Source organism: Ranitomeya imitator, chromosome 4 (assembly GCF_032444005.1).
Source record: "Ranitomeya imitator isolate aRanImi1 chromosome 4, aRanImi1.pri, whole genome shotgun sequence".
Taxonomy (NCBI): Eukaryota; Metazoa; Chordata; class Amphibia; order Anura; family Dendrobatidae; genus Ranitomeya; species Ranitomeya imitator.
In genome coordinates, this window is record NC_091285.1 from 643,626,982 (window position 1) to 643,650,868 (window position 23,887).

Consider the following 23,887-nt stretch of genomic DNA (forward strand, 5'->3'; position numbering starts at 1 on the left):
GACGTACTACTCCTGGGGGTTAGCCCTCTGCCCCAGGGGTTGCTCGTTTAAATGACAGTACCTTGCAATGTGGCCTGCTTTATTACAGCGGTGGCAAATGGGTCGTCCGTCCTGATGGTAGCGACAGTCGTCTCTCCCTCTGGTTGGCGGGATGCGCTTCTGTCGTCGCCAGGGAACATCCTCCGGTCTGGAAGCCAGCTGGATCTTCTCCTTAGGGGCCTCCTGTAGGGACTGCACGGTCTGAGCTAAGGCAGCAACGCTCTTGGTCAGCTCCTGCATCTGGAAACTTAGTCCTGCAGGGGAATCGTCTTCCAGGGTCTGGGCATCGGCCTCAGCAGAGATTTGAGGATCTAGCGCCACCTCCTGGTGGTACGTGAGGGCTTGACGCCTAGGAAGTACTGCACGGCTGGGCTGTCGCTCCTGTAGCACTTCGATGGCCTTGCCTTAAATTGCACAAAGGCCAGGTCAGGATTCTGCATGGCCAGGAGGTGCAGTTGGGCCCTTTGGTTATTGCACAGGAGCCCCTCAATGAACCGCTCCTTTAAGAGTTTATCTTCATCTTGCATGCTGTTAGGATCAACCTGTTTGATTGCCCGCAGTGCCTCCTCCTGCCTCCATAGTCCCGTAGGCTATCCTGCGCTCTCTGCTTGCACCCATAAAACTTCAATTTGATTTCTGTAGGGGTGCGGGTGTCAAAAGTGGTTTTAAGCTTTGCAAAGACCTGCTGCACGGTCCCTTTATCCGCAGCGGGCCAGGACTTCACCTCTCCCAGAGCCGCTCCAAACAGTTGGCCCGTTATCATATGAACCTTCTGAGGCTCTGTCAGGGGATAAAACTCAAGCAGACTGCAAATTCTCTCTTTAAAGTCAGTGAACGTATGCGATTCTCCAGAGTATTGCGGGAGCCAGGCTGCTCCGGGTATGTACGGTGTGGGGGAAGGCATGATGGCAGTAGTAGTCGCGGCGGTGACCGCTGGCTGATGGAAGCGGCAAGCTCTGTGGGACCCAGCGGCGGTACAAGGCCTGCGGCTGCACCTATCGCGGGGTCTGGGGGTATCGCTAGGCCTGCGGGTGCTTCTAGTTCTGCGGCTGCACCCGCCGCTACTTCCCCTCCCAGGTCGGACATGGCCTTTCCTGCCCTCAGCTAACCTGGTAGAAGTTGGGGCTCCTCTCCGGAATCGGCACTTTGCAGCATCTTTTCTTGCGGCTCTGCTGCACGACGTCTTCACTTCCGGCTTTCCAGGCAGCAGCACAGCACCCGCCTTCCTGCCTCGCACTCTTTTCGGCCGGCTCCGCCCACGAAGGTATGGCTCCTCCCCTCGCACTCCACACGGCGCGGCAATGGCGGATTTTGCCGGCAAATCTCAACAACAGTCTCACAGTCCTTTTAGGCGCACATGACCTGCTTTGCAGGCTTAAGTAGATCCTGTTCGTGACGCCAAAATGGAGCGCCCCCAGAGTAGGGCAATGGGGTACTCGGCTTACTGAACACTTCAAATGGTATCCTCAGCCCGGAGCGCCAGATGACAGGGCAGGCAGAGTCTGGTTGGTCTGAAGGCAATTCCAGAGTCCCCTTATCCAGGTGGAAATCAGTAGCCTTCCTTCTAGCGCCTGTGTGTTGTAGTACCTTACTGCTGAGCTTCTCGGTAAGGTCCTCACAACTATTGTAGATGGAATGTCTCTTTCTCTCTGTCCCCCAGATGGTATGGATAGGACAAACCCGTATGGCTGGTGACTTGAGACTTTGGTTAGGGACTCTAGCACGCCCCGGCCTCTGAGCGGTGTCACCGTGCCTCCTGGGTATACAAGGGCGGACAGGCAACTTGGAATCACCTGCCCTGCCAGTCTCTGAAGCAAGGCGTAGAGCACTTACTTCCACGGTTCTCTGGCTACCGGATTCTGCGCCTCAGAGGGAAGCAGCTTGTTCCTGGCTGAACTCCCTCTGATATTCTTCTCCTGTGCTCTGCTTTCCTGCACACTCTCTGCAATATATTCACTTTAGTGTCTTCTTCCAGGAGCTGCAGCCCTTCAGGCTCCAGGACTCCTTCCTCTCCCTCTGTCCTCCTGAAAGGAACTGAACCCTGACTTCCTCCAGCCAGGATGTTAAATAGGGGAGTTCACCCTAAACAGGCTTAGAGCTCCCCCTTCTGGTCTGGAGTGTGAACATGTTGCATGTGTGTGATACCTGAATGTAGTTGTCTTTCATTGCCTTTAGACATGACATCACTTCTCCCCCTGAAAGGATAATGACATCACTGCGACGACCAGGACACTGGGGCGCCGCACAAACACATCGCTTGTAGAAGTCGACAGAAGTCACATCATCTGGAAAATGCTTGCCCTTCAAAAATAACTTCATTGTTGGAAAGAGGTGGAAGTCCGATGGTGAGAGGTCGGGTGAATAAAGGGGACGCAGTAGAATTTCAAAGCCACAGGAGCAAGCTTCCATTTGGGTAACATGTGAGTTGTGAACTGGTGCATTGTCTTGCATAAGGCGGACACCTTTGGTGAGCATGCCACGTCTCTTGGTTTTGATGGCCTCCCGCAATTCCCGCAGCAGTGAAGCATAGTATGCCCTAGTGATCATGGTACCCGTTGCTACAAAATCCATCAATGTTACTCACTGCTGGTTCCAAAATACAGTGAGCATGACCTTGCCTGAGGAGGGTTGGACACGTGCCTTCTTTGGAGGCAGTGAGTCATGATACATCAATTGCATTGACTGGACTTTAGTCTCAGGATCACAGTAATGGACCCAGCTTTCATCCTGTGTGATCAGTCTGTTGAAACAGTCCTCCTGGTTTCCATGGCACATCATCAATAGAGCCTGAGAGCATTCGACCCATTCCTGCTTATGGAAAGTTGTGAGACCCTAAGCACACAGCTAAAATAACAAAGGAGTGGCTTCAGAACAACTCTGTGACCATTCTTGACTGGCCCAGCCAGAGCCCTGACCTAAACCCAATTGAGTATCTCTGGAGAGACATGAAAATGGCCGTCCACCAACGTTCACCATCCAACCTGATGGAACTGGAGAGGATCTGCAAGGAAGAATGGCCGAGGATCCCCGAATCCAGGTGTGAAAAACTTGTTTTGTCATTCCCTCGAAGACTCATGGCTGTACTAGCTCAAAGGGAGCTTCTACTCAATACTGAGCAAAAGGGTCTGAATACTTATGACCATGTGATATTTCAGTTTTTTCTTTTTTATTAAATTCGCAAATTTAGTCAAGATGGGGTGCAGAGTGTACATTAATGAGAAAAAAATGAACTTTTTTGAATTTACCAAATGGCTACAATGAAACAATGAGTGAAAAATGCAAAGGGGTCTGAATACTTTCCGTACCCACTATATATATATATATATATATATATATATATATATATATATATATATATATATACATATACATACACACACAGGGTGGTCCAAAAGTAGGTGGACAGAAAATAATAACATTTATTTTTATTTATTATTATTATTTATTTTGAATTTTTATTCTGTTAAACCAGAAATTTATGTGACACAAAATAGGTAATAAATAACATTTCCCACGTCTACTTTATATCAGCACAAATTTGGAAACAAATCTTTTTTTTGTTAGGAACTAATAAGGGTTAAAAGTTGACCAGCGATTTCTCATTTTTACAACAACCTTTACAAAATTTATGGCTGAAAAGTGACACCATTCTAAAAACTGCACCCCTTAAGGTGCTCAAAACCACATTCAAGAAGTTTATTAACCCTTCAGGCGTTTCACAGCAGCAGAAGCAACATGGAAGAAAAAAAATGAACATTTAATTTTTTAGTCACAAAAATGATCTTTTAGCAACAATTTTTTTTATTTTCCCAAGGGTAAAAGGAGAAAGTGGACAGCAAAAGTTGATGTCCAGTTTGTCCTGAGTACTCCAATACCCCGCATATGGGGGTAAACTACTGTTTGGGCACATGTCGGAGCTCAGAAGAGAAGTAGTGACGTTTTGGAATGCAGATGTTGATGGAATGGTCTGCGGGCATCATGTTGCGTTTGCAGAGCCCCTGATGTACTTAAACAGTAGAAACCCCCCACAAGTGACCCCATTTTGGAAACTAGACCCCCCAAGAAACTTATCTAGATGTGTGGTGAGAACTTGAACCCCAAAAAACATGTTTAATAAATCTCCCCCTTCATAACCCTGTTACACATACTGTCCACCTACTTTTGGACCACCCTGTATATATGTATGTATGGTACCATCGTGATCATACTCACCCGATGAATCATGTCATCAAGTTATTTTTTAATCGTATTGTCAAGTCACAATGAAAGCAAACCAAAAAAATGAAGGATTTGCAATTTTTATATTTCTTAGATTTTTTTCCGATTTTTCAATACATTATATGAGAAAGCGATCGGTGTAATTCAAAACTACAAGTCGTCCTGCCAAAAAAAACAAACAAGTCCTCGTAAGGCTAGGTTGACAGACAAATTAAGAAATGATGACTTCTTGAAAGGAGGAAAGAACAAGAGTGCGGAAACAAAAATTTGCCCGTTAGTGAAGGGATTAAAGAACGCCATAAATAAAGTTAGCGGGGACGGTATTCACCCACACAACCAGCTACAAAAAGGCAGCAGGTGGCACCACTGGGTTCACCCAGGAGGCTGCCTATGTAGCAGGCACCACAGATGGACGCACAGCTGCCTCCTCTCTCTGCAGCTGCTGATGGGCTGCACCCGTACGTATCACTGAGAATCTCTTCCAACTCCGTGACCGTAATGACAACGACGATTCCCCGAGAATTTGTGTTCCCGAATAGATCAAATAACACCGACAAGGCAATAAAAAGTAGAGAAAAAATAGGGAATACAAAAAACTTGTTTTTTTTTTAATAAAAATTCTTTAATTCTCGATTTCGTTCAACCCCTTTACGACATGGTAGTTTTTGTCCCTTTTTGCAACCTCTTCTTCTCTAGTTACAAGGGCTTTTTTTTGGATGTTATATTTGGCAATGAATGTTCTCAATCACTATGCTCCCCCTTATAACTCTCTAGTCACCTCCGGTTCCGATCCGGTTCCACTGGCTCTCCGCGAGCCCTGCAGCCAATCTGCAGCCACTTCACTCTCTTCCCGTATGGGCGTAAATGACATCCGGAGGAATTCAGAGCTGCAGCTGCTCTCACTCCTCTCTAGGGACGTGTGACTTTCTATTACGGTTCCAGGCAACTTTTGCATAATTGTTTTTTTTTTATATATATATATTATTATTCTTACATATTGTTTATTAAGCCTCTTTTTTTTTTAATGTCTTGTGGATTTCTTTGATTTCTGTGACGCTTTTGTGCGCCACATTTTTCAAAACGGTGTGCGCCGTTCATGTATTTTGAGCAATATATTAAAAAAAGCTCTTGATTTTTGCTTTTAACCTTTTTTTGTGACTTTTTAGTGCGAAAAGGCGCATGCTCCACTGAGATTTTGCAAAATTTGCGCAAATAAAGCAACCAAATTTGGGCACTTAAAATGTTTTAGATTGATGAGTTAGCCGAAATCGTCTAGAGATCCCAAACCCTGCCCACAAGGGCAAACATAAAAAATAAAGAGGCGAACACGTATAAAAGAAACTTAATAAAAGGAGCAAATTCAAAGAATTTGGAGCAGATGAAAAACAGTTCTGGGTTGTGCCTAAATATTGCGACTTTTCAAAATTCTGGCATGAAACTTCTGATAAATCGGGCACAATGTTTTTAAACACGAATCCTTTTTAGGAAAAGCTCCTTTTTTTATTTTTCCTTAAGTTTTTTTTTTTTACTATGTGTTGTTTTGCAGCCTTTTGACTTGGCAGTGTCAAGTTTGAAGGCGATTCCAAAATTGATCTGCCTCGAAGCGACTTTTCGAGACTTTCTCAGGAAAAAAAAACTCCCGCAAAAATTACTGTATGAACAGCAAAAGAGGATTGTCCATTTAAATGCATAGAAATAGGATTTAAAATGATTTTTGATGTGGATTTTGCAGCCGGCCAGCTTCATAAGCCACCTCTATATTACCTGTTTGAACCTAGCTTTGGGGTATGTGCACACTGAGTTTTTTGTTGCGTTTTTTTTGGAGTGGAAACTCCAAAATCCTTCTTAAAAAAACTAGACAAAAATTTGAAGATTTTCTTCTCCAAAAACACTGGGTGAACACAACCTTTATATATTCCTGTTAACGTTTTATTTATTTTACTCACTTATATGGCGCCATTAAATGCACGGCGCTTTACAGACATCATCACTGTCCCCATTGGGGCTCACAATCTACATTTCCCTATCAGTATTTCTTTGGAGAAAACACGGGGAGAACATACAAACTCCTTGCAGATGTTGTCCTTGGTGGGATTTGAACCCAGGACCCCCAGCGCTGCAAGACTGCAGAGTTAACCACTGAGCCACCATACAGTGCTAACCACTGAGCCACCATACAGTGCTAACCACTGAGCCACCATACAGTGCTAACCACTGAGCCACCATGTTTTATTGAGCTTTCTGTCTTTTTGGAAGTTCACCACAAGAAGTTCTATTTGCAAGTTCACCTCTCCCCTGAGGAAGCCATATAACTCGGACGCGGATCGTGACGTGACTCTCGGACTGGCCGGCGGCTCTCCTGACAGCTGCATAGAAATACGTACGGTCACGCTCCTGTTAGGAGAGCCGCCGGCCAGTCCGAGTGTCACGTTGTGATCCCCGTCCCAATTATATGGCCGTCTGCCGCTCTCCTCAGCTTCAGAGCAGCAAAAAAAGGGCACCACGCTCCGCGCCTGGTATACTGGCCGGGCCGCTGCTGATAAACAGCAGTGGTGGCCGGTAACCTGGGTAACCACCCGTACACAATAAAATAATTCCCACCTTCTTGAGAACAAGAAAATTGCAAAGTCGCCCGTTTTTACCCAATTTTCACGTTACAACCTCTTAAAGGGAACCTGTCCCATCGAATAACACGGCATCGCAGCCAACAAGCCTTGACACAACGCCATTGAGCAAAAAGATGAAAAAGGTATCGCTTTTGGAAAGCGAAGAGGGGGCCACGGGGGTCTCTGTATAACCCTGTCATATTAGGCAGCTCCCGCACCCTCCGCGATGCTGACGTGACCGGCCCCATTATACCAACGCTTATCTGTACCCTCAGCAGCAAGCCGCTGTTTTGTTACCATGGAAACGAGTAAGAACGCTAATTATAGGCGATTTCTCACTAATTACCATCGTCCACGGCAAATAAGACCCCAAATGATTATAACCTATCGACGACCTACAGCTGACAGTGACTGCTGGGACTTATAGTGCTCCCCCTCCCTGTACATAGACAGCCCTCCTGGGCTATGACTACGTGGCTAAGTCACGACTGGATAATGGATGACTACTTCTCCAAATGCCGTCAATCCTGACAACCCCCCCACTCCTCTCATTATTCCCCTCACTGTTATGCAAATGCACCTCGTTTGCATCCTAATATTAATAATAGTGTTGCATATGCATGAAGGGAGGGGTTATGTGGGGTAACGCAAAGCACGGGGCACGGAAAGGGTTAACAAGATGAACGTCCTTTGTTATGCCCACAACTAAGATGGCGGCACGCGGCGCTGCCCTCACTCGGTCACGTGGTCTCGCCCGCTACCCCAAGCGCCTTTTCCCCCTGACCGCTCTTCTCCGCGCTATTCCACTCACGTCCGCCCCTCCCTCTCTGACTCACTGAATCCCTCTAACAACAACATCACGGCCCCGCCTACCGATGGCGTCATGCAGCCAATCAGCACCCGGCGTCGGCTGCTGTTCCCTCACTGGTTCCCTCCCTGACCTACTCTACTCGCGGCTCCTCCCATCTCATAGCAAAGATCCGTTGCCAGGTCTGAGGCAACGCCCACAAAGTGACATCCACACAACATCTCCGCCCCCTGTTCTGGCTGTTCCGTGTCTCTCCTTCCGCGCTGTTCTAGTTTTTGTTCTCGCCTCCCTCCGTACGCTTCCATTCACCTCTCTATCCTCCCTCCGCGCTGTTCCGTTCACCAACACCTCCGCCCTCCGCGCTGTTCCCAGCTTCGCCTTACCTCCCCGGGTTTCAGTTTTCAAGATGGCCGCCGCATCAGCCCGGGGTGTCTCCGCGCTCCGTAGCTGCTGCCTCCTGGGACTCCCGGTAAGAGAACAGCTTTATTTTATCTTTTTCCTCTTTGTCCCTGACCGCTGCTTATTCCTAGATTACAGGGGATCACTGTGTAACCGCCTGACTCCACCCAGGGCCGCCTTCCGACCTCTTGGCAGGCCCTGGCCTAAGGCCTACGCCGCCTGTGCGAGCCGGGGACTCGCGTAGAATTCATGCCCGGGCAGGTGCGCAGGGGGCCGGCGTCGTGTGAAGCCTCAGACTGAGGAGAGCACGGGATGTCTGGACCTTGTACACTGCTGCCCTCCAGGCTATGGCCGCCGTCCTCAGTCCTGGGGCACAGACATGTCCTGGCCAATCACCTGGCTCTGTGCACACCTTGCACTACAACTCCCAGCATGTCCTGCCAGACACTCGCTGCATGCATTACACCTGGGCATGGCGGACCTATCATCCAGGGAGCCTTTTGTGGGAATATCTGCAGTATTTCCTCATTTTTCGCACCCTGGTCACCAGTTTGTTCTCTTGCCTTCTGCCGGATATTTCCTGTATGATTTGTGGGCTTAGGAGTCCAGTGGGCGGAGCTTCTCGCTGACAGGTTCCCTTTATTTTTATTTTTTGTAGCACAAATGACACCTGAACTCCTATACTAATCCTTGTGGATCGCATGCTCATAGGTCTGGCTGTCATCCTGCCCCCTGGCTCTGAGCTGCCCTCCATATCAAGAAATGGGTTCTGTAATGGCATTATTGATCCTCGCTTAAAGGGATCATCATTCCATTAATTGTTTAGTTTACTGCTCGTTGCCTAGGTTACCGGCCACCTCTCTAGTCTGTCAGTAGTGGCTGGGTTTCCTGGCTTGTAAGCTCTGCTATGAAGCTTGCGCTGGTCCCCCTACTCTTCTCTGATGCTACAGAGGCAAATCTTCCTCATTTAGCAGCTTAGGAGGGTGCACAGATCAGACGAGGGGCACGACCCTGCCCAGAACTGTCAGTCATCAGAAGCACAAGGCTGCTTGTCAAGAGGCTGGGGAGCAGTGTTCTCCTGAAGTTGGGTGTCAATGTCCCCTTTGATGTTTATGAAAAATTTCAGACATGCAGGCTAAGTGGATCCATAGCCTCCGGCTGTTGCCCCGGGTCCAAGCAGCGTCCCTTTTGGACACGTCAGGAGTGTTGATCAGTGGGGTCCTGATGCTGAAATCCTCACCCATAGAAAGCAGGTGCACCATATGAGGAGGGGCAGAAAGCTGAGCTAAGAGCTTCTGCCCCCTTTTATTAACCTGTCGGGGTCCCGGCACATGAACAACCATCCAATGGGTTTTCTGACTATGACATATAAGCAGTGTTCTGATGGTATTTGTTAGATGGCCAAATATGTTGTGACATGATGATTGCGTTTTATGATTCCCCCATTCTTCCCCCCACAGTTTATGACACCATTGACTTCTATAGAGATCTGTGTACACGTGACGATACTGGATGAAGCCCCATTGTACGGCGGCCCCTGTGTGAGGGGCATAGAGCGTCATTGCTCGGCCTGTGCAGTATTGTATGACGGAGTCTGGGATAGCATAAGGCTGGTGACGTGGGATTCTTATTGGATCACATACGTTCATTCACTGTGACTTTAGGTATTCAATAAAAGGGGATAAAAATGAGTGCTTTTCTGGTGCATTTTGATGGGCCGATTCCAGGTCGTCCGGGCCCCTTGACTTGCGCCAGTCGACAATATAACAAGTCGTTCGCCGCTCACTCAGGCAGATGAACAATGATGGAGAAACAACGTCTGGTGATTGATCAGTCCCTATACAGGATCTCGTTATCAGCAGCATGTCCGATTTCAGACTGCCGATTGCATTCTTTTTCTGGAGATAAGTCTGTGACTTTTTCATAGAGAACACAGGAGTGCTTAGCCGAGATGGCCAACAGACGTCTAATGTATATGGCCATCCTTAGACTTTGTGTAGACATCACTTGCTTCACTTAAAGGGTAAAGCGATAGACACTTTTTAGTTAAGAGATCCATAGATTGGATGGAGAAAGATGATAAAGCCTCTGCCATCACCCCTGGCAGTGACTTATCTTCCCACGAGAATACAAGAGTCGGGCATGTTGGAATCTAGCAGCTCAATCTTCTTGTCATTGACACCTGTCATTAGAAGTGAGCTGGGCCATCCCCAGACACACAGGTTGGTCCCTGCCTAATTACCTGAGACTGAGCCCTAGCGTTGCCTGGATGCAGTAACCACTTAGTTGTGTACACCCGATGCTTACGGGGTCCCTCATTACCTGGGATGTCTGTGTATGTATATGGTGGGGATGCTTGTGACCTGTCCCATCTTGTGTCTCACTTTTTTATCTTCTCTTTCAGGTTTGATAACCCGATCGTTGCTACTGGTCATCGTTCGCAGTCTCTGGTGTTGTACACTAACACTTTCCAAGGTTGTTCTCACTCCGCACCAAGACTGGTGGACTTTGGTGAGGTTGGCTTGAGGAGGAGCTTGGTGTGTGCTATGGTGATCCAGCCTCCGGGCAGCGCCAGCCTCCTTTCCTCCCTCCAGGACCAGGGCTAAACCTCTATGGATATACAGTCATCATGGTGAAGCTGGCTAATCCTTTGTATACGCAATGGATCCTGGAGGCCATCAGGAAGGTAAAGAAACAGAAGCAGCGCCCGTCAGAGGAGCGTGTCTGCAACGCCGTGTCCACATCACACGGCCTGGATCGTCACACTGTCTTGGAGCAGCTGGAACTCAGTGTTAAAGATGGAACAGTACTTAAGGTTACCAACAAGGGGCAAAACTCCTACAAAGACCCTGATAACCCCGGCCGCCTGGCACTACCTAAGACTGGCAGGAACCCAGGTCGGCCAGAAGGTTTAGACTTGCAGCGACTCTTGAGGAGGGCACTAGAAGGGCTCTCCGAGTCTGGGGGCTCTTCTCTGAAGAGCATTGAACGCTTTCTGCGTAGTCAGAGGGATGTGGTGGCAACCTATGGGGGGAATACAAGTCCGTCTTCAGCTTTCCACCAGCAGTTACGGCTTGCTATCAAGCGGGCGCTGGGCCATGGGAGAATAACAAAGGAAGGTGCCCTCTACAAGCTGAATCCCAAGCTGACGGAGGCCAAGCAAGTGTGGGAATCGTTGGCCTCTCTGCCACCAGTATGTTTACTGCCTCATGAAAAAGACAAGGTGAGTGATACCCGTCAGTTCCACCTTCTGGATAAATGGTTCTGAATTACCGGTAAGGATTAAGGTACCTTCACACTAAGCGAGGTCGCTAGCGAGATCGCTGCTGAGTCACAAGTTTTGTGACGCAACAGCGACCTCAGTAGCGATCTCGCTATGTGTGACACGTAGCAGCGACCAGGCCCCTGCTGTGAGATCGCTGGTCGTGTCGGAATGGCCTGGACCTTTTTTTGATCGTTGAGGTCCCGCTGGGTAGCACACATCGCTGTGTCTGACACCTTACCAACGACCTCGTTGACGACTCAGACACCGACACATAGGCGTGCATTTGCGTTGCCTTTTCCTCACCCCTCCGCTCCGATTGGTGGTAGCTACTGCGTTCTGATTGGAGGTCATGCCTTCAACAGAAGGCGACATAGTAGCGCTTCCATCCTTTGTTCCTGACCGCGTGGTGGTTTGCAGATTGTTGTAGAGTTCTCCGGCCTGCGACTCCTCTTCGATTTATCTATTCTTCAACGGTTCTTCTGACACCTTTTGTGCACGGTAGGTATCGTTTGGGGTCTCAAATGCGTTCCCACCGAAGGGCTATTGTGTCGCCTCATAAGGCAAGGCCGCCACCAATCGGAACACAATGGGCGCGGAAAAGGCAACGCAAATGCACTACAACGTCACACAGGACGTCCCTCATCGAGGTCTGAATCGGCATAATAGCTGTCATGTGACAGGGTCACAACGACCAACGACATCGTTGTACAGGTCGCTACAGGTGGCCGCATCGCTGCTCACCAGCGACCACATAGCGACGCAGCAACGATCCCTGACAGGTCGTATCGTTGTGGGGATCGCTTTAGCGTTGCTAAGTGTGATGGGGCCTTTAGGTGTACGGTGGCGGTAAAGGAAAATCTATCCATCCCCATCATTCTGTGTCTGGCCGGGAGCTGGTCTTCACGTAAGCCCTGCTTCTACCAAACTGTAAAGTTCTCAGTCCTTAAAGGGGAGTTGTTCCTGGCATAGCCAGAGGAAAAATGTGCTAGATTTGGGTCTCATCGCTGGGACGCCCATCTGTGCTGAGAAAGGGGTCCTGTCTGGAGCCGCTGGGAATGGAGAGCTGAGCACATAAGCTGCCACCTCTCCATGTCGGGCAGCACAAGCTGGGGCCCCGTTCTCAGGATAGCGATTAAACTTTCATGGGATATATCATGACTGTCTGGGATCAAAATACCCTTTTATAGGGATTGCCCATTTTCTGGACAACCCCTTTTTTTTAAATGAAGTAGTCTCCCTTGTAAAATAAAAATAACAGATACGCCCCTCCAGCAATGTCGGCACCGGGTCTGCATGTCATCGTTATGCCATGTGAGCCCTGCAGCCGATCACCGGCTGTTATTGGGCTGCTGCGATCTCGCGTCTTCCGCATGTCCGACATTTGTCTTAAGGATGCGAGAGAAGTGCTGCCCATTAGTGGCCACCGGCAGAGCTCACTTGGCACAATAATGCCATGCACACCCCAGCAGATATCGCTCGAACGGCGCCGGCACGGAAGGTGAATAACTCTTACTATAATTTTACGAGGGGGGTTACTTCATTTAAAAAGGGCCTGTCCAGATAGTGGATAACCCCCTTTTACGTTTGCCACCGCTGCTTTCTATGGACTTTTTATCCTATAGTGTCGTCAATGCTGGTTTCAGTAGAATCATTGACTTGTTTTCCAAAGAAAATGTTAAGCAAAGTGCAGCCCACCTTTCCGAACGGCTCCGCAGAGCAGACAAAATAGACAAATATTAATACTTAACCTCCCGGATCGGCATCATGTCACGTGACTGCCGCAGCTGATTGGCTGCATCCTTTGCGAATCTGACAGCATTCGCTATTTTTTTTCCTGCGCTGTGGAGCTATTAAGAAGGGGTTGTCCGCTCATAAACAACCCCTTCCTAACTACTGCACCAAAAATATATTATTTGTGTAATTAACAGTCTGCAGGTTGTCCTGCTTATGAGTCTCCCACCTGTTTAGTGTCTGCAGCTTCTGTGCAATGGGTCTCTATAGCAACAGACTACAAACAAATGCAGTGTAACCTGATCCCTCAGTTGCATTGTCTTCATCTGTCGGCTTCGGCTTGTTCAGATGATAAATTTGTTGGTTAAAAAATAAGGTATTGGTGGAAATCCTGACTATGCAGATGTAATCAGACAGGCGGTGCACACTCAGAATAGCATGCTGCGATAATTCCGTAGTATGGCAGGCCTTCTGCGCTTGTTACATCTTCACACTAATATTGTTGGTGCTGTCTGCCCCATGGATCATTGGGTGCCGCGGGGCTGGACGGACACCTGGACCCCCAGTAATGGAGACAAGCATTACTGAAAGTGATAGATACTTGCTCCCAGGGGGATCAGCCAGACTCCTAGATTGTCTGGTGCCCAGTGGTCCATTCTGCATGGATGGACAGCCATTAGCTTGGAGTTGCTTGCTTGTGGCCTGTGTGCTGCCGCCTGCCATAAGGGAAGAGTCAGACAGGGATCGCAACGCTCGGACTGGCCAGTGGGTCTGCCGATCGCGACATCTGCATAGAAACACGTGCTGTCACACTCGGATCGGGGGAAAGCCGCCTGCCAGTCCGAGCATTGCGTTGCAAACCCTGTCCCAGTTGTATGGCAGTCTGACTGTTCCCTAAGAGTGCTGAGGCCACAGTCTGCACCAGTCATTGGTTTGGCCGAGGGCTCACGGACACTACCGGAGTGGCAGAAGTGTAGCAAGTAAATTGAGGTTTGTTTTGTTTTTTTTTTTGTTTTTTTTTTATTGCATTTGCTACTGTCAGGTAACTTAACAAAACAAAATTGGCACCTTATTGATTTAACAAGGTTGATGGATTTTGGTAAGCTGTCACACTGATGTCACCTGTGGGTAGACAGAGTCCCATAACTGTTACATTTATCCTGTTTGAAGGGGTTATTCAGCGACATCAGAGCGGATCGATGACATTACAACCAGGGCTGTGGCGTCTATAAGCTAAACCACAGACTCTGACCCCTCAATTTCCCTGTCTCCGACCGCACAGCATTGGTCACTACTGAGCATGTACATAATGTGCAGCACAGATTCATCTCAACTCCTATTCCACAGCACTGGTCACTACTGAGCATGTACATAAAGTGCAGCACAGATTCATCTCCGCTCCGACCCCACAGCACTGGTCACTACTGAGCATGTACATAAAGTGCAGCACAGATTCATCTCAACTACAACTCCAAAGCACTGGTCACTACTGAGCATGTACATAAAGTGCAGCACAGATTCATCTCCGCTCCGACCCCACAGCACTGGTCACTACTGAGCATGTACATAAAGTGCAGCACAGATTCATCTCAGCTCTGACCCCACAGCACTGGTCACTACTGAGCATGTACATAAAGTGCAGCACAGATTCATCTCAGCTCCGACCCCACAGCACTGGTCACTACTGAGCATGTACATAAAGTGCAGCACAGATTCATCTCAGCTCCGACCCCACAGCACTGGTCACTACTGAGCATGTGCATAAAGTGCAGCACAGATTCATCTCAGCTCCGACCCCACAGCACTGGTCACTACTGAGCATGTGCATAAAGTGCAGCACAGATTCATCTCAGCTCCGACCCCACAGCACTGGTCACTACTGAGCATGTACATAAAGTGCAGCACAGATTCATCTCAGCTCCGACCCCACAGCAATGCCTCACTACTGAGCATGTACATAAAGTGCAGCACAGATTCATCTCAACTAAAGCCGAGATCCTTACATCAGGAACAGAACAGACCTTTCATAACGTTCCAAAATTTTTATGATAACATTAACAGCACAGCCTGTGCTAAACTATTGAACCTAATTTTTATATATTTTAGAAGTTGGTCAGTTTTATACAGACTCTGACTCCACATCCCTGGTCACAACCCGCTGATTGTCCTAAACTTGTCTCGGCAGGTGTGCAAGTCATAATGTCATTGGTACCAGTCCCTTCCGCAGGAGGACCATCCTCTGAAAGTCACCCGTAACCCCATCTGTACAAATAGCAATGTCCTACACACGCCGCCTATGTTAAACATTGGTTTCACTCATTGGTTGTGGTGTCGAAAATCTGGGCAGAAGCACAAAGCAAGTTCTTGCAATATGTGGTGTGCACTATTGTGGATTATTAAAGGCCTTGAGTCTATCCTAGTTGGTCACCGCGACAAGGAGCCCCTTCCCGGTGTCTGCCATCTCCGGGTTCCTTCTCGGGGGTACACCTTGCTGGTTCTTGTTGTGCTGCCCCTATGATGTGATATTGTACTATAGACATGTTGTGCTGCTATGTGGACGACACACGTTCATCTGGAAAACATTAACAGGCGGCTTAGCTGTGTTTGTGCTGTTCATTCGCTCTGTCTCCTGGTATTGACCAGTTTACCACTTTATTGCTTTTGTTAAGGCTACTTTCACACTAGCGTCGGAATCTCCCCGTCGCAATGCGTCGGGCAGAGATTCCGACGCTAGCGTTTGACGCACTGCACAACGGAGGCAGTGGATGCATTTCTCCGGCGCATCCGCTGCCCCATTGTGAGGTGCGGGGAGGTGGGGGCGGAGTTCCGGCCGCGCATGCTCGGTCGGAAAAAGTGGTCCGTCAGGAGCAAAAAACGTTACATGTAGCGTTTTTTGCTCCCGACGGTCCGCCAAAGCACGACGCATCCGTCGCATGACGGATGCGACGTCTGGCAATCCGTCGCAATGCGTCGTCAATACAAGTCTATGGGGAAAAACGCATCCTGCAAGCACTTTTGCAGGATGCGTTTTTTTCTGCAAAACGACGCATTGTGACGGATTGCAGTTAACGCTAGTGTGAAAGTAGCCTAATCTACATTGTAGAAAAATTACTCATCTAGTGTTGGAAAATAAATCGTCAATTCTATTGGCTAGTTAAAGGGAATCTGTAACCAGATTTTTGTGATGTAATCTCACAGCAGCATGATGTAGGGACCGACACACTAATTCCAGCAATGTGTCAATTACTGGGTTGCTTGCTGTTCTTTTGATAAAATCCCTGTTTTCTCTGCTGCAGGGCTTTAAATGCTGAGCTCTGTTTAACCAGACCTCCCACTACTGATTGGCCACAAGGTGGCAATCAGTGTTGGGGGCGGGGTTGGACTACCTGGCAGCAGGTTTACTAGTCCTTTAGTGATAATCTTCTGCTAATAAAACACTAATTGTATCAAAACTACAGCAAGCAGCCCAGGAAGTGACACATAACATCATCAGGGTCTCTGTCTCTACATTATGATGCTCTGCGATTTTTGGTGACAAAAGCCTGGTGATTCCCTTTTAAAGGGGCCTTAAGGAAGTTGCTGATATTTATATTTTTCATTCATTTCATATATTTGTTGGTGAAAAATCGTGCATTTAAACAAAAGCGCACCCTTATTGCATAAACCTGTATATGTGGTGCAGCTCAGGGGTATTTATATACTCGATGATCACCATCTTTCCCCGTTCCCAGCGCCGCTCCGGGCCTCTTCTGGGTCACGCCGGCTCACACTGGGTGGCTCCATAGACCTGCACTGTAAAAGCGTCTTCCGGCTCTTACACACACACACACACACACACACACACACACACACACACACACACACACACACACACACACACACACACACACACACACACACACACACACACACCTGAGTGATCCGGCACGTCAGGATAGAAGTCATGTGGCCCAGAAGAGGAGCACAGCGGTGCTGGGAAGATGGTGATCGGGGGCTGTGTTACCCCCACTTACACTACATTCCTTACACAGGTTTACAAGGTTGTAATTTCAGCACTTAAAGTAAGAAGAAAAGTGGCCTCAAAGGTGGACAAGCCCTTTAATCATTTCACCACCCCGGTGGCCCCGCAGTGATCACGTACGTTGTTCATTCATGTGACTGCTGCAGCCAATCGCTGCTCTCAGCTGACATGTGATTTACATGCTGTCAGCTTCCCGGGGCCAGTGATTGTCTGCAGCCATCATGCGATTGATTGCATAGGGTGTCATCGCTCTAGGATTTATTTTTTCCTTTGCGGGGTGAGCAATTTTGTTTTAAGTCCTCATTATTGTATTTATATTTTGTGTGCAAGTTTGATGTTGCGACATTACTGGCGTCCAATGAGGTCATTATCGGTGTAAAGTAATGTGGTGGTCTGTCTGGATTTAAGGGGTATTCCAGGCTAAACAGATGACCACTCGTCTACTGGAGCGGAGATAATTGTTAAATGGGGACTGGTTCCGCCACAAGGTCATCTACGGATCACCAGAACAGGACCAACTCCTACCATCTGCAGAGTCTGAGGTCACTGTTCCAGCGGTTGGTGACGTCCCCCTTTAAATTAGGCTTAACAATTTCCACCATCGAACAATCCCTTTAAATAGGAGAAGAAAAGGTAACCTGTCCGCAGCAAGCCTGTGGGCGCACTTACTAGTTCTCACAGGATGTAAACCGCGATTCATCAGGCATGGATACCTTCTTCTATTGCTCCAGGTCCAGTTTGTGCCCATAGCAGGGGTTTCTGGTGGTGGCCAGGGGTCAGCACCCGTCTGTGACTACACAGGAGTCCTGACCCCTATCATTAACACTTCCTGCAATGTCTACTAAGGGAGCTCTTCTGTGACCCCTGGTCACCCATGACCCCATCGCTGGGTCACCAGTTGTCCTTCCTTCTCCTAGGACCATTACATACAGGGATCATGCCCCCATCATCGCAATATTACTGTTTTGTCTGGTCATAGTCGCTTGCCACTTTTTTTTTCTGCTTTTAAACGTCAACTTGAAGAACTGACTGTTCGCTTGCTGCCTTCATTAATCCCCCCGATAGGGGCCATTGTCACAGTTATTCCCGTCCGCTGATAGCGGTGTTTGCAGTCATGGCGGACCGGTGCATGTGGCCCCTACCTGGTTCTGACAATCTGTTATGTTAGCACACAAAAATATTTTATTGCAAACAGTTTGCCAAGAACACAAGACAAGGAGAACCGATGCCAAGAAATGTGAGCACTATCCAATGCTCCACCCAAATCAGCATATGCCTCTTATTATCACCGCCACGGAGGAGACAATGCGCAGACAGAGGAAGGAGACCCCGGCCCCAAATGTTTATGTTCCCGAAACCTCTGTTTATCTTCCTTGTAGCTCCAAAATCCTGAGATCGGGGCTGAGAGGGAGAAGGGTCCTCATCATAAATCTTACAGGTCTTACTGGGGGCCAAAGTCAAGTCAGCCCAGTTACAAGCCCCGGCACACATGGTAACTCAGCCCAGAGATCTGTGTCCAAGTACCAAACGGGTCGCTGATCTGAATGTTTCGGCTTGTGCCAGTCCCTACTGTGATTTCTGCTCTATGTGGTTGAAAACCCCATTAATAAATGGGTACACACCAATGCCAGTGCAAGGCTTTGCCTTTAATTATACATTTTCGATGATGCAGCAGCATACAACAATCCATCAGTTGTGCAGATCGCTAGAGCTTCGCGTCTTTTTCTTCTCTGCCAGTGCCATTTTTTCTTTTGGTGAGCGGAAAGTTGACCCTAGATTCATCAATTGAATGTTCCCTCAGTAAGCAGGCACACTCTGCTTGGGCAGTTGCATATCTTTTTTGGGAGCAAAGATTCAGGAGCGTTAGGGTATGTTTCCAGATTCAGGAAACGCTGAGAGCGTAGAGCCGCAGCGTCAAACACGCAGCGTCCAGATGTTATAGCGGAGGGGAGTTCATGAAATCCCGTCTCCACTTTGCGGTAAAACAAGCAGGCGGCGGTCCTGCGTAAACGGACATGTGGTGTGTCTTTCCAGAACACAACATTTCTGTTTACAAAGCGGCGACGCTACGTCGCCGCCCCGTAAATTTACCATAGACAATCATTAGATGCGATAAAATCACATCTAATGATTAGTCACATGCGTAGAAACTGCGTACACACAGCTTACTACGCATGTCTGCCGGCTCACCTGTCCCGCCACCCGAAGTCTCTCGTCCACTGCAGTTCTCGCAATAACTTATGTTATCCCTAGAACTGCCGTGCACGTGATCGGGACTTATCTCCGGTCACTAGTCTGGTTCTCACAAACAGCTGATCAGCTGATTGTGAGAACGCTGCAGTGTAGGTGATCGCTGGAGAGTTATCTCCAGCGATCATCTACAGGCTCTGCTACATCTGGATATCAGGCATAAGAGGTAGCAGAGCTGGACTCGTCTAGACTGTGTGCATATACAACATGCGACGACATGTGACATGCAACATACTGTGCATACATACGGAACATGCAACATTCATAACATACATACATATAGACATACAGTACATATAACAGAGTACATACTCACCATCACTTGTCACCTTGATCCCCCGAAGCCATTGTCACCTGTAACAAATTATAAAATAATAAACACTATACTCCCTGATCCGCAGATATCCAATTAAAACGAGTGTCCCACTACGATCTTCTGTGGAGAGCAGCAGCATCAGCTGATGCGACCGCTCTCCAGGGGCTCCAGGAATACAATGATGGAAGGTATCCTTCCGCATTGTATTCCTCCGCCACTGTAAAAAGTAGTCCCTAATCTCACTTGTGGCTCTGCTGTGTGAGAAAGTTCCCATGCAGCAATGCCATAAAGTGAGACTCTGAACTAAGGTAACCTCAGTGATGCACTGCAGGAGCCATTGTCTCCTGTCAGTGTGTCACTGTAGGTCTATAGAGCGGTGACATCACTTGCTGATCGGTGGGGTTAGACCACTGGGACAAGTGATAACTTGCTGATCGGTGGGGTTAGACCACTGGGACAGGTGATAACTTGCTGATCGGTGGGGTTAGACCACTGGGACAGGTGATAACTTGCTGATCGGTGGGGTTAGACCACTGGGACAGGTGATAACTTGCTGATCGGTGGGGTTAGACCACTGGGACAGGTGATAACTTGCTGATCGGTGAGGTTAGACCACTGGGACAGGTGATAACTTGCTGATCGGTGGGGTTAGACTACTGCGACTCCTGTGGGTAGGTGATAACTTGCTGATCGTTGGGGTTAGACCCCTGGGACAGGTGATAACTTGCTGATCGGTGGGGTTAGACCCCTGGGACAGGTGATAACTTGCTGATCGGTGGGGTTAGACCACTGGGACAGGTGATAACTTGCTGATCGATGGGGTTAGACCACTGGGACAGGTGATAACTTGCTGATCGGTGGGGTTAGACCACTGGGACAGGTGATAACTTGCTGATCGGTGGGGTTAGACCCCTGGGACAGGTGATAACTAGCTGATCGGTGGGGTTAGACCACTGGGACAGATGATAACTAGCTGATCGTTGGGGTTAGACCACTGGGACAGGTGATAACTTGCTGATCGGTGGGGTTAGACTACTGCGACTCCTGTGGGTAGGTGATAACTTGCTGATCGTTGGGGTTAGACCCCTGGGACAGGTGATAACTTGCTGATCGGTGGGGTTAGACCACTGGGACAGGTGATAACTTGCTGATCGGTGGGGTTAGACCACTGGGACAGGTGATAACTAGCTGATCGGTGGGGTTAGACCCCTTTAGGGCTTAAATGGGTTGCACCAAGTTGTGTTATCTTCTGTCAATAGGATCGATTGGGTCCAACCATCCTGAGAACAGCACAGCGTCTAAGTGATGTGTGGGTTGAGGGTGCGCACCACTGCTTTATTTATTTTCCGGAGGAATGGCGGAGATACCCAAACGCTGTACTCGCCGTTCTCTGGATTATTGGGGGTCCCAATGCTTGGATTGGACCCCCAGCGATCAATAAAGTACCACCATGCTGTTGATAGGGGTATAACTTAACTGGGTATAAATTCTTTAAATGGGTTTTCCGGGACTGTATATATTCATGACCTATTTTTCGGAGAGGCCACCTATAGATCTGTATTTGTTGGGTGTCTGTCTCAGGGCACCCACTGCGCACTGGTAATGACCCGGCCCCGCTGATCGTAAATTCTGCAGGTAGATGATTGATATTACATATTAACAGAGAAAATGGTCAAAACCGACATATGTTGCAGTGAAACGGTCATTAGAAAATGCCCTATTGTGTAAAAAAAACGAAGGTTTTCTCACCGAAACGCGCGTTGGGGCGGAGGCGTGTCCCCAGGATCCTCAGTCCACATTGTGGTAGGTACCATTCTGCAGCGGCTTACGCTGTATAGCTGCTTCATATTATTAACTATAGATGATGTAGATCGGCAGTCCTATGCTGAATATGATTCCTATATAGTGCACTGTTAATCTATTAGTGTTCTTAGGACTGTGATCTGAGGTTATTTGTTTTGATTGCTGCTGGCAGTCTGGTTCCCACTTTAAATGGATTATTCCATATATAGCCATATTTATGTTATGTTTATTTTTTTGTTTTTTTTTACATATTTTTGCTTATTTTTTCTGGACTATGTCCGTAGATATTATAAGTACGTGATTACTATATCTTTGTGGACTGATATTCCTGTGCACGTGCCTCCTGCTAGTTTTTGCAGCGTCTTTTTCTGTGGCGCCATTTTCTGTATCACCTTCAATGTACTTGTTATATTTAAACATTAATAAAGTTTATATTTTTGTATGATACTTCTTTTGACCGTGTATCATCCTTTTCATGTTGTTGCTATGTTTTTGATGATAGGTCTTTTAGGTTCTGTTTTGACTAGTGGTATAGATTTCTGATTAGAATTATCGTTACCATGCTAGTTGGCTATATAAATTGGTGTGTATTTTTGTTGTTGTGTTAAATGGCTTCCTCCCCCCCCCCCCCCCATATCACTATTTAAAAAAAATAAAAGTGAGAAATCTTTCAATTTACACACTGGGGCTTTATTAGCCTCTAAATTCCTGTTTCAGGAAATGCACATGAACATTATCCACAATGGCCAGTCCCCCCAACACTATCCTTTGTATTGAAGCATCTAATGAGTGTGTGCAAAAGTAACAAAAGTAATTGTGAAGGGGAGAAGGTGAGCTGTGACACTGTCTATTGTGGCTGGTGTGTCTTTTGTGTTATCAGCTGTTATCCTGTCTGTGATGATAATGAGACTCCTGAAAACTGTGTGTCTAAAAAAAAAAACCTCAGTTGTTTTGCTCCCCGTGTGCCGCCCCCTGCTGGCTCTTATCTGAATGAGTGGGGGGATAAGCCGCGCTCATGTGTTTTTTCCATGGTTTGTGTCAGGTGCCCTGGGTGCAGGAGCGTGCAGGGGCATCCTGTGGGTGCGGCGCACAGCCGGGAGCCAAGTGTACAGGTTGTGCGCTATTCCCGGAAGGTATCGTGTACGTTTCCAGGCAGGCGGTGTCAGCAGTCCGGAGGATCCGGCTATTTATAGCCTCTGCTTGTTGTCTGCGGCCGTCATACCGAGCAATGCCAAGCGCGTCCTGTTTCCACTGTCCGTGACGCCGGGCGCTGATCCTCTCCCTATGGACAGTGACGGATGGGTTTATAGAGACTAAACTTTTCTTTTTTTTTTTGCTTTTGATTAATCTTTTCACTGCCATAACAAATATATTACATATATATGCAATGACTGGAGTGGTGGTAACCACGCGGGGCCATCAATCGCTCCATTCAATTGGTGGTCCTGCTTAATTGGCAAGTTATCGTGTATCTACAGTCACCCACCACTAGAGGGCGCTTTGGACCTTATGATTGCACATGATTTTGCATTCGGTCAAAAGCAGCTCCCCCTGGTGGTTGCGGCTGAGAGCTAGCATTCAGGATGTAGCTTTATGTTCTCTGTTGGACGCGGGGCATGGAAGGGCCCCAGGAGCTGAGTCTGCACCATACATAGCAGTTGCCAGCTGTACTCTACAGCCAGCACCTGCCTTAAAGGTGTTGTCTGGGACTTTAATGTTGATTGCGTACCTTTAGGGTAGGTCATCGATGTCTGGGGGTGCGTCCCCCGCCGATCAGCTGTTCCTGATGTCGGCGGCCAGAACTGCCCAAGTTACAGCGCAGCGCCATCAACAGAATAGTGGCCGCGGCTGGGTACTGCACATCCACCACTTATTTACATCAATATATGTGCAGTACCTGGCCATGGCCACTATTCTGTTGATGGCGCTGCTCTGTAACTGAGCAGTTTCTGCCGACAATGGGAACAGCGGGTGTCGCAAAAAGAGCAAGATCCCATCACTGCCGTGTAACAATGCTGCTGTCGATCTGGGACTCCGGTGTTTCAGTAGAACAATGGCGCCGCATGTCCATTCTGGAACCCATCACTCGTACCACTGTATATAGAACCGGTAGTACAATATAGATCGCAGGATCATCTTCCCTAAAAAGTAAAGGGGGTGAAAAAAAGAAAAATAAGAAATAATTGTAATTGCCTCCATAATGCCAACTAAAATAAGTGGGGAAAAACATCAATTTTTTTTTTTAGGGCTTTTGAGGATGCAAAAATGTCTATCTCTGGCCATATAAAATTTTATTTAGCTGTATGTGAAATTCTGGGAGGAGAAAAAACCTTGAACACCAGAATTGCTGTTTTTCGGTCCCCGCACCTCCTCTAAAGACTGCAATTAAAACGTTGTATGCACCCGAAAATCGCCAAAATCGTCCTACAGT

At 48.0% G+C, this 23,887-nt stretch overlaps 1 protein-coding gene across 2 annotated transcripts in view; it reads left to right on the forward strand.

The window, feature by feature from the left end:
• Positions 1-8,007: 8,007 nt before the first annotated feature.
• The window catches only part of KAT6A (lysine acetyltransferase 6A), a 35,432-nt gene continuing 19,552 nt past the window's right edge, over positions 8,008-23,887 (forward strand). For both annotated transcript variants that reach the window (XM_069766912.1, XM_069766913.1), the window contains exons 1-2: positions 8,008-8,140; positions 10,475-11,293. In XM_069766912.1, the coding sequence (XP_069623013.1) occupies positions 10,700-11,293 (594 nt within the window). In that variant the 5' untranslated portion in view covers positions 8,008-8,140; positions 10,475-10,699. The remainder of the gene's footprint in view (positions 8,141-10,474; positions 11,294-23,887) is intronic.